The sequence below is a fragment of the Malurus melanocephalus genome, unplaced genomic scaffold (assembly GCF_030028575.1).
Source record: "Malurus melanocephalus ecotype Western Australia unplaced genomic scaffold, MMel_1.1 scaffold_159, whole genome shotgun sequence".
NCBI lineage: Eukaryota > Metazoa > Chordata > Aves > Passeriformes > Maluridae > Malurus > Malurus melanocephalus.
The window spans coordinates 1,532,233-1,544,083 of record NW_026623391.1 but is presented as its reverse complement, the minus strand read 5'-3'; the positions used below and the strand labels follow the sequence as shown (position 1 = coordinate 1,544,083).

The 11,851-nt window shown below is 41.7% G+C and overlaps 1 protein-coding gene across 2 annotated transcripts in view; it reads left to right on the top strand.

The window, feature by feature from the left end:
- Positions 1 to 6,496: 6,496 nt before the first annotated feature.
- Positions 6,497 to 11,851, top strand: part of JAM2 (junctional adhesion molecule 2) — a 42,537-nt gene continuing 37,182 nt past the window's right edge. The window contains 1 exon segment of one of the 2 annotated variants that reach the window (XM_057371852.1): positions 6,497 to 6,688. In XM_057371852.1, coding sequence (XP_057227835.1) covers positions 6,634 to 6,688 — 55 coding nt within the window. In that variant the 5' untranslated portion in view covers positions 6,497 to 6,633. 2 annotated transcript variants of the gene reach the window in all.

Below are 11,851 nucleotides of genomic sequence, written 5' to 3'. Positions count from 1 at the left end.
CACCCTGAACTGACCAACCCCACACCCTGAACTGACCAACCCCACACCCTGAACTGACCAACCCCATACCCTGAACTGACCCCACACCCTGTTCACCCCCCACTGCTTTGTAGTCGGTGGGAAGGGGGGAGGGAGTGGGGAGAAGATCGATGTTTTTAGGGATTTTATTTTATTACTCATTCTCCTCCTCTGACTTTGTTAGTAATAAATTCACTTCATAACTTAAGTAGAGCCTGTTTGTCCATCAAGCATTTCCTCCCTGCTCCTATCTCAACTCATGAGCCCTTTTGTTTTTTTTTTTTTTCCCTTCACTCTTCTCTCCCCAGTGGTGGAGGGGGAGAGCAAGTGAGCAGATGTTGTGGGTGCCTGGCTTTCGGCCAGCATTCTAAACCGACACCAACCTTCTTACACTCTCCATTGGTGAAGACCTTCCACCATCTGATTGGAGAAGTGTCTCTGGGGGTGCAGTGTCTCCAGCTGACTGCGTGTGCCATGTGAGGTGTTGCCAGGAAAAATCCCCCCAGAGACAAGGCTTCACCCATTTCCTGGTTGCCTTCCACAAGCTGCACATGTGCACCCCTTCCCCCACCTGCCTCTGACAACCAGTGTTGAGGCAAACCAAGATTAAAATTGCTTTTCACACCAGTGCTGAGTGCAGGAGATGGTCACCGCCCTGGTCCTGCTGACCACACTATTTTTGACACAAGCCATGTGCCATTTGCCTTCTTGGCCACCTGGGCTGACTCATGTTAAGCTGCTGTAACCAGCATCCCCAGGTCTTTTTCCAGTTTTCCAGCCACTCTGCCCCAGCCTGTAGCACTGCCGGGGGTTATCATGACATAAGGGCAGGACCCTTGGCCTTGTTGAACCTCAGACCACTGGCCTCAGCCCATTGATCTAGCCTGTCCTGATCCCTCTGTAGAGCCTTCCTACCCTCCAGCAGATCGACATTCCCATCCAACTTGGTGTTATCTGCAACTGACTGGGGATGCACGCGATCCTCTCATCCAGATCATTATAAAGGTATGAAACATGATTGTCCCCAATACTGAGCCCTGAGGACACCACTTGTGACCTGTTGCCAACTGGATTTAACACCATTCACCCAAACTCTCTGGGTTCTGCCATCCAGGCATTTTTTACCCCGTGAACAGTAAAGCATTGTTAACACTGTGGCAAAATAATTCTGAATTCACCACCAGTAGTATTGTGGCTCATGCATTGTCCACTGTTGCTTAGGTTGAATTGTGTCCTACAATGCCATCCTATGTGATGGATCTGTTTTAAAAATGTATCTTTGATTGMTACTGAGCTGCCTACTCAGTGGCAGTAATCTTGCAAGTTCAGTTGAAAAAAAGAAGAAAWAGGCATTGATTCTGTACTTTGCAAGTCAAAGATAAAATCATACAAGACATTCTAGAAAATGGAGGTGGGGTGTGGGGGATTTCACAAAAAAAAAAAAGCTACTGAGAACATGTACTTTGTATTACTCTTATCTTGTTCTACCCTCACATTTTTGTGTCCTTCTTGGTTCAAGTTTGGCAGATGCATTAGATATTAAATATTTTAACAATCTAATAGAGATATAGTGTTCTATCACAGCACTCTACTCCATTGCATTGCAGCCAGGAAACTAATCCATGGCATGCTTTATCTTTAAACAACTATCAATGACAGCTTGGGAAAAAAAAATCTGATATTTTTTTTTTTTTGCTGCTTTTCTCAAAATTATACTTGCTCCCAGCTTTCAGTTTCAAAGTACAAAACAAGCAGATAATCTGTCAGATAAAACATTTTTTTCCCCAGATGGGAGTTAAAACAATTAACCTGAAGCAGCTATAAAAAATAACAAAATGCCACAGRATCCAAAGGAGACAAGGGCTTCTGTAACCAGGGGAGTGGACAGCCATAAAAGCAGTACCCCAGGACATTGTAAACAACTGAATAAACTAAAATTATAATAACAAAAATTGCAAAAGAAAAAGGTGTCTCCTAAATTGGAAATATCAGCCTGTTCACACACTTACACATGGCTGCTGATCATTCTTTACACTAAAGGGCWAGATAGATTCAATGGCAGTCAAAGCAGCACAAAAATACGTAGCACATCAATCAATGGGTTTTAGAAAAAAATATTTGTGACAGGGATTATAAATATAGGCATATTGGTGATTAAACTAAATTAAATGGAATTTGTTTTAGCAGTTTTGCAAAATAGTTTTCCATCAACTTGTCCCATAGCTGTGCCTAGAATCACATCAGAGTGGTCACTTTACAGCTATGTGCTCCTGTATTCAGCACCTACTAGAGCAAAAATGTAACAACAATTTAATGTGCTTAGAAAAAAGATATGGACAGAGATTTAATGCACAGGCTATGGCACCAAATCTCAAACATAACATTTCTTTTTTTAAAAAATACAAAAAAACCCTGTTTCTTCTTCTTCAAATACGGAAAAAATATTCAAAGGTGTCTTCCTGATCGAAGTCTGAACCATGCCAATTCCAATAACAGTAGGCCCTCAACTGTCCATATAGAGAATGATATAGGCATGCTTATGCACAGGAATGCTTTTTTCCTGTGTTTTTCATTTTCTCCCTTGTGGCAACATATTCTACACCTTGCCCCCTCCTACTTCTATCATTATCAGGCACACTACAGTGCTGGGTTATCTGCTATTATAGATGAMCCAAGAGACACTAAAACATTTAAAGAGCAATCATGGCAGAAAAGCACAGTAAAAGAAAGGAAAAGTGGCACAGATCTTTTATGCTTTTATGCCTTCACTGGTGTTTCACTCTGCAAACAAGAGAATGGCCACTCCCAGGTCATCACAYATTCATACTACCTGCTTATCAACGGCATAAAAAATATGTGCTTTCTTACATGGAATTAGGGGTGCATTAYTTAATCTACTTAAATTCAATGAGTAAACTGAGATATGCCTGAATGTGACATACTAGGGAAACACTATCTTCCATTAAACTTTTTTTTAAGTTATTTTAATGGCATTGCAAGGATGAGCATTCATTATCGCTCCCATAATTATTTTGTAGTTTGGCTTGTGTAAACCATAACAGAGAAGGGAKTACAAAGAAACTAACATCTTACTCTTCAAGGTGCTAATTAAACAGCCAGTTCTCTTCATGTACTGCACTGCTTTTGCCCCTATTCTGTGCATGTTTTTGAGAAATCAGTCACCTTCCTTGCTAATCTATCTGTGATAGCTGTTTGAGTATCTACATTGCAACACCTTTGCAACCAAATTTAGCAGTTCTAATTTTGTTACACTGATTTTTTTTTGTTATTTTCCATCAAAGCTGTTCTAGAAATCAGCATGCAAATTGAAGAATAAATCAAGAGAGATTTTGCTCCCCCCTGCAAAATAAAACATATTTTGAGTGGAGAAATCACCAAAAGGAGGATTTTCTCAATATAGCTTRATTTCTCTTTATTCATTTTTTTCACCCTATAGATAGGAAAGATAAAATGTTTTCCARATGAAGAGTCAGAGGCTTATAGTGTTTCACAGAATTCTTACAAATTATTTTTTAAAACAGTTTTTTTCTGTTAGGTGAAGAGAACAAAACTCAAAACTCTTTGACAGTGATGGTGCCATAATAAAAGAGATAGACTCTTATTATCAGAACAGATTATCATCAACACTTCACATTTGCAATAGTTTCATTAAAAGGAGGAAGAATTCCATTGCAATGTAAGAATATAGATTTATCTAAAATACTGTGTAATAAAATGACAGTAATCTTTTGTTTTATTGTCTTATGTCTTTTGTCTTATTGTTTTGTTTATATTTAAGTCCTGAAATTGTCACAAAACATCCAAATCTTGAAATCATGTTGCAATTTCACTCAATTATTCAAGGCTTTTCTATACAAAGAACTTGACCAGAACAGCTATCACAAAATAAGATAGCTATTCTTGACTGGCATTTTTTRTGCAGATGTTAATTATAGACTATTTTTACKATTCTAAAAAGGTCTATGGAAAGTTCTACAAGAATAACAGTTAAACTGAGAATCTCAAATAAAATCTTCCATGTTGGGCTCTATGTGCTATTTAATGAAAATACTTCCACTACATTTAACTTTAGAAGATTAAAAATATGGATAGCAGTCTTGTGCTCTTCTAATAAAGTCCTTAACAGAACTTTTAAGAATACCATTATTCAGCAAAGTACATAGAGAAAAAGTGTGTGTATTCAATGAACTATATGCATTACAACCAGCTTTCCAATAATTCTATATGTCCATTCAGAACACTGACATTTAATGGCTGGTTTCCTGCAGTTGTATAAAGCAAGTGGAGAAACCATTATCAGGTCATTGCGGAAATAAAAGAAGGAAATGGAAAGAAAATATGAACCGTATTAGAAAAAGTCAGAGAAAYGTGGGGAAAACAATCATGTGCACTAGGAATTTGTTTCCCATGCAAGAGAAATGAAAGAGTGAACAGAAAAAAAAGAACTTTATTCTGACCTCCTGCTTGTATAAAACCTTTGCATTTAAATGGATTTACTATGGTATAAGAGCTGTGTTAATGAATCACAGAATCACAGAACACTTTAGGTTGGAAGGCACCTTAAAGTCCATTTCATTCCACCCCCTGCCATGGGCAAGGACACCTTTCACTAGACCAGGCTGCTCAGAGCCCCATCCAACCTGGCCTTGAACTTCCAGCGATGAAGCAGCCACAGCTGCTCTGGGCAACCCATGCCATCACGCTCACTGCAAAGAATTTCTTCCATATGTGTAACCTAAATTTCTCATCTTTCAGGTTGAACCCATTACTCCTTGTCCTGTCACTACATTTTCTGGTGAAGAGTCCCTCTTCTGCCTCTCTTCAGATACTGGAAAGCTGCTGWGAGSTCTCMATGCAACTTTCTCTTTTCCAGGTTGAACAKCCCCCGTTCTCTCAGCCTTTCCTCCCAGCAGAGCTGYTCCATCCCTCTGATCCYCTGGGTGCCTCCTCTGGGCTGGCTGCAGCAGCTCCATGTCCTTGCTGTGCTGGGAGCCCAGGGCTGGATGCAGCACTGCAGGTGGGGTCTGAGCAGAGCGGGGCAGAGGGGCAGAATCCCCTCCCTGCCCTGCTGCCCACGGGGCTGTGGSTGAGCCCAGCACACGGGGGGCTCTGGGCTCTCAGCATACAAGGCTGGGGCATGCTGAGTTTTTCATCAACCATCAGTATTAATAACATCCGATCACCTGTCCTTTAATTGAATTTCATACTGCCATTTCTTAACATTCCCCATGTCTCTACCTTTTCCACCAGGCKCTTGTCATGTATTTAAATGTTATATCAAGACAACATTTCTGTCACTATCTGACTTTAAATACTAAAGCAGTCCTACTGAAATCAATGAACCTTTGTACATGCCTAAGGCTATGATGTAATGGGACACACTGTTTTCAGTGGGATAGTTTTGATTTTATTTATTGCATGTCACCATACTAGTAATATATACTGGACATATATATATATATATATATATACACATATATATATATATGAAGATATTTTTAAGAAATATTATTTGTATTCTGTATACATTTTTCATGAAAAACAAACTAAGAAGATTTTGGCATGAAGAGCATCATGGCATCCTATTTCTTTGCTCTCCATTAAAACAGCTGTTATTTATTTATAAATGATCTTTCCTCATTTTGCTGCCCTCTAACAAAATACAGCCGACATTGCTGTTCTGATTACCAAAAAAACATCAAACTTGTGATACTTTTCTTGTAATAGAACTCCTTTACATCAGTGGTAATGTATTTTTAAGATATGACTGGAAACTACTCAGATGCACTATTAACTGTCATGATGAGTAATTTTCCTTGATTCATAAATTTAAAGAGCCATTACACTTCCTGCATATTTAACCAAAAATCTCCCTGTCTGGTATAAAATAATAATAGAAAAGATTTTGAAGGTCACCGTGCGACCCACCTCCTGCTGTAGGTGGGGTTCTGTCCAGYCCAACTGTACAGATAGACACAAGGAGTCACTGTGACTTCTTTCAGCTTAAAACAGCGCCTCGCCCTCACATCGCTTTTTTGTTAGCCGGAATATCCAAATGTTAGTTCCGTGATTTCACCCCGCTATCCCTACTTGCACCTGAGTGCGTTTGCTGAGGGAAACGCACCAACAGGGACAACGCTCTKTTTTGAGAAGTTTCAGATATTCTTAACGAAAAGTTTATTCTGTTGCAACAAATGTCCTTGAGCTTATGAAGACAGTTTAAAAATAAAACAAATAACAAAACGAAGATAAGAGCTGCTGGAYACAACCCAACACAGCCCCCGGGATGCGTGGGGGCATTGCGGGGGTGGTGGAGGAGAAGGGAGTGGAAAGGATGCTCCCGGAGCCGCTGCCGCCGCGGCTCCCCGCTCTCGGACGAGCGGGCGRGTGGCCAGGGCACACCCCTGCGTCCAGCCCCGGCTCCTGCGCTCCGAGCGGGGAGGCGCCTCCTCGGACACGTTAAAAGTTTGGGGCGGCTCCGGGTTCGGAGGAGGCAGGCTACGGGTGGCTGCGCCTCGGTTGCCGCAATAGCTCCGCGGGCGCTGAGCCCCCGGCCCACCGGGCACCGCCCCGCGCCGCCRCCGCCGCCAGAAGATGGCGAGCCGCCGCCTTCGCCTGCTCCTTCTTGTTTACGTGGGGGTCCTGAGCTGTAAGTGGCCGCGTCCGTGTCCCGCGGGGCTGTCGCGATCCGCCGCCTCGGGGTGCGCCCCGGGCTCCCGCCCCGCTTCGGCGCTGGGCTGCGAGGGGACGCTTCCCCCGAAGTATCTGAGTGTATGTTGAAGGGAAAGGCTTCTGGAGGTGTCGCTTCCTCTCCCTCAGCCCGGAGTCAGAGGAGCCAAGTCGCGTCTCCAAGAGCGAAACGCGAKCGAGAGCGTCCCCCGCCGCGGCCGTGGCGGAGCGCGCTGATTTTTTCCAGATTTTTTCCATGTGTCTCTTGCTTCGCGCAGATGTAACCTCTTTAACGCCGATCTAGTTGAATGCATGTCAGCAACTGTCTGTCGCCGTGAAAACTTTAGGATGTGGGCTGCGTATTTTACTTTCCTGATGGCCTTTACAAGGTGAATGAACAAGGGTTTGGAGTGCGTTTTCTGTTGCCAGCACTGGATTGCTGCAGCTACAGAACAGACTTGTGTGTCCAGTATTTTTATGGTTCTAAATCCTTGAAAATGAAAGGGTACGGTTAGAATAAGTTGGACAAAGGTTTCCCAGCCAGAAAACACGTGTAAATAATAGAAAAATACAGATCGTGGGGCCACATGCTTGCAGAAAACCAGAGAATTAACACCGTTTTTGTAGTGGTAGTCGTGACAAGACTCTCACTTTCAGATCACGTCTGATAGTGCTCTTGTTCTATGCCTCTGGTGTCTTACTGGTGTTTTGAGAAAAGGGCTGTACATGGAAACAGTGTTTTGAAAATAATTATGTGGCACAGTCTTRCAATGAAATGACCACCTGGGACTAGCCCAGGATATGTTCTTAATCCACTATAGATGTAGAACATCCATGGTACTGAAGCTGGGTATATTTTGAGGTTTRCTTTTCATTCCTCCTCACTTAAGAGAACCCTGTGTGTGTGTAAACTTTTTTTTGCAGTCCTGCAGTGGAGAGATTTGAAGTGATGCATATCTGAAGTGATAAGCCTTCGGCTTGGTGGAAATTTTTTCTTTTCCTCTTTTTTTGCTCCTACAAGACCTTATAGAAATGCTGGGCTATTAGATGAACACCAGGTGCAGAAATTCTCTTTTATGCAGTAAATAGTAATAAAAAAAACTTTTCTCTTTTTTTTTTTAAACTTCTTGATTGCATGATATATCTGAGCATGTGAGGCTGCTGTGGGTTTTTTGGTGGCAAGTTTCAGTGTGTTCAGGCTGCTCAGCCTTCTGGTTAGTTGTGTCTGTTGGCAGTGCTGGCTTTGACTGCTAAGGAAATGGGAGGGTGCAGTACAGTGCATCAAAGTCTGATTGTTATGAAACTTGGGGGTTTCTTGTTTTTTTGTTTTTTTTTCCTCTGCCTGTCCCAATTCCAAGGAAACACCAGGTGGGAAGCAAGTTTACAAGCAAGCTGCTGATAAGAAGTCTTTTCATGAAGAAAGTGACTGTAGGTGTGTGGGTATGCAAATGCTTATTGTTTGTGGGAGCCAGGCAGWAATCCAGGCAACAAGGAGTCTGCCACTGCTCCTATGGCTGGAGTGTGTTCCCATGAACAAAAAGGTTGAGTAATTCTGCTGTCCAAGTCACACATACAGGCTGAGCAGTCTCTTAAGTGGGAACCATGTGCTGTGGAAATGGTGGGAATGAGCAGAARCTAGTGAGGAAAAGAAAGTAGTGGTTAATACCCCACAAGGAGCATGGAGGTTGGCCTCTTCTCCCAGACAAACCAACAACATGGCAAGAGGACACAGCCTCAGGCTGAGTCAGGGGAGGTTCAGGTTGTGTATTAGAAAGAACATGGAAAGGGTTGTAAAGMATTGGAAAAGGCTCTCAGGGAGGTAGTAGAGTCACCAGCCCTGGAGGTGCTCAAGAAACGACTGGATGTGGTACTCTGTKCCCTGGTCTAGTTGAAAASGTGGTGATKGGTCAAAGGTTGGACTCAATGCTSTTGAAGGTCTTCTCCAATCTAAATGATTCTGCAATTCTGTGGTTATATTGTGGAGCAGTTGTAGAGCACATTCTTGGTAATTGAGCTGCAGAAATGAAAAGCTATGTAAGTTGGTCACAGGATATCAGCATAGGTGCATGAGGTTTGGATCACTTTTCATTGAGAACCTGCTAAGAAATATGACCCACAGAAATCACAGCTTTTGTGAGCTAGCTTCCCTTTCACCTTTAATTTAGGGGAAAGTAAGGGAACTGGGGTCCTCAGTTATGTTATCTCTCAGCATACGCTTCTGAAACTGATACCTGAAAGTTTTGAAAGGTGCCACAGCATAAGACTTGTGAGCTCTGTTGGAAAGACAGAATATGTACAGAAATTATTGTTATTAACCATTATGGCTTCTCAGGAGGAGATGTATGACTAAGTATGTACCGACCAAGTGGCCTTTCTGTGAAGCATCTAGGTGTGATTTTTCTTAACATTGGTGCAACATTGAAATTAAACTTCAGCTGGTGATGCTGGAAGCAAATCCAGTACAATGTGTCTGTGTGAGGACAATGCAGAGGCAATAAATAGTAGTTGTACATAAATATTTGATGGAGCTCACTGGGGTAGTTTGAGCAATAAGTCAGGCGATATTTTGTTTATTTTGGCTTTAAAAAGCCCCTCTTCTTACTCCTCAGAAATCTCTCTCATACAGAGTTTTTTGGACCAAAAATGCCTTTTGTTTCTTTCCCCCCATAACCCTGACAAGAAATCATAAAGTATTACTGCATTGCTGTATGAATTAAGAGTGGGAGTGTTTAARATATGCATTCTAGGCTATATATGATATACAACTGATGTACTCAAATTTGAGACTTGTCAACCCTCAGCCCTTTGCTGAACCCTCTGTTTGCTCGACCAGCTTGGTAGAAACTGATTTCTAAATGAGGCCGTATTCTAGTGACATGGGATTTCTTAAATTTGTAAGACTTGCATATTTCTCTAGTAATATCTGTTCAACATAATGCCATAAAGCAGACTGCCTGGTTTTGGAGAGGGAGTGGGGGAAGAGGCATCAATTGAATGTGCATTCTCTTACTGGTTTAGATGAGAAGTTTCTTTGCTATAGGTTGCTCAAGGTTYAGAAACATGCACAGACACTGCAACATAAGCTGTAAGAGGAGAATAAACTGCTAATATATGAACAGATAAATGAAAACTAAGTACAAAAAAGCAATGTTTGTTTCTACTCTTCAGCCTAACGTTTTTCATTTATGACTGTGGTGCAGTGCACAAGATACCCAGACACTTCTAACATGGATACAAATTGATGTKGTAAGAAGACTGTCTTTCTGTCTTTAAGAGGGAGATATGCTACTCTCTAGCTTATTTTATAACCTTAACAATTTCACCCTCTTGCTTAGATCCTCAGGGCTGAGAAGACACTTGCTGTGAGTTACTGGCACATCTCACAGGAATCATGGCTTTTGCTGCATTTCAGCAAGTCATGCTGTTTTCCTTAAACCCAGGCATACTGCTTGAGAGAGGCTYTGTACTCCTGAGAGGACTCAGCCAGAAGCATTGCTATTCTGTCTCCTGTCTTCCTCCAGCAGAGAGGAGGCAGAGAGAGCTCATGGCTCGGCTCATGGTATCATTCTTTTAGGCTGGTGGCCCCACAGCCTACTACTGGATGTGCAAAAGGGCAAATGAGGATGGCTGTCTTCCCTCRCTGCATACAGGAGACAAGAAACATGCCTGGAAACGTTTCATCAAGACAGTCACAATTCCTCATTTCCTTTTTAAGATGGATTTATACTTTTGTTGTTGCGTGGCCTCTGAGGTCCTGTCTTCTCAGCTTTAAAGTTGCAACAATTCTCTGTTCATGTTGTAGGTACGTATTTCTGGTATTTGGGGCATCTGGCATTAATAATGAGAGATAAAGCTACCACTGTAATTAGAAGATCTAATTGAGCCTGGATGAGGTCTTTCCATTGGCTATTTAACTGAATTACACAAAGATATTTTTGTGACTGTTTCCTGTATTACACCTATAATTCTTGCTGAAGCCTGTTTTGGTAGCTGCCAGCTTCTGCTTCAAAATTATTTGGTGAGAATACAGAAGTGGTTGAACTTGGACATCACCTTTTCTGTTCAGCTGATTGATTTAACAAAAACCCTGGTTTCATCTTTCATGACCTAGAGCTACCAAACTTGTCTGTGTTCACTGACTAACTCCAAACGTTATTTGGGGTGTATGCAGACCTGTTCTTAAAGAAGTGAACTAAAAATATTAGAGCAAGCACGTACCCTTACTCAAAGACTGTCCCAGGTATTTTAATTAGTTTATTCTCAAGTGGTGGTGGTGGTCACTACGAAGAAGTCCTCTTTGGAAGTATGGGAGAATCTTATTGTACAACTGATATTAAGAAAATTCAGTTTCCTCATAAATTCACATGAGTAAATCATAGCAGTATTTCTTCACTGAAGAAGAAAGTAACGTATGCGAACCTTCTGCAGTAGCAGTAAGCAAGCTTCTTTTTTTTTGAGGGGGAGTAGATGGGGGTGAGTGGTGCTTTTGGRGGGTCAGGAACAACTAGTAATTTAGTTTTGAAATTGGGATGTAAAAGCTTACATCTGGTATGATCTTCTTAGAGTCCATCAACACTCACAATGTAATCTTTCTGTTGGATACTGGCTCCCTGCACCTGGTCATCCCTTTCAGGAACACGTTTCTTAAGCTAAGTCTTAGTGTCATASTTTCCCTTAGCACTTCTAGAGGTGACTCCAGTGCAAATGCTTATGTAAAGGAAAGTTACTAAGAAATGTGCACACAGCCAAAAATGTCCACATTGCAATATAAATATCTTGTATATAAGAGCAGTTGAAGCACAAGGTGGTATTTGTCCTTGTAGACCGCTTGCCAGGGCCATATGGAATGGCTGAATTCCCTTGAAATTCCCTTGAAGTTATATAATGATATCAAGCAAAACAAACTTTGCATGAAATAGTGTGGATGTATACAATGAGCTGTCTTTTTGCTGGTTTTTCTTGTTTTGCTGGGKTTTTTTTCCCCACTATGGTAACTTAGTGGCAATATTGCATATATGTGGGAAAAGAGATTGTTTACAAGTTCTTACTGTCTAGTTCAGTGGCTAGCTCAGTTCTAGTTCAATACCATGGGTTGAGCACTTTAATGGAAACTGAGGAAAATGTTATGTGAAAGCTGTTTATT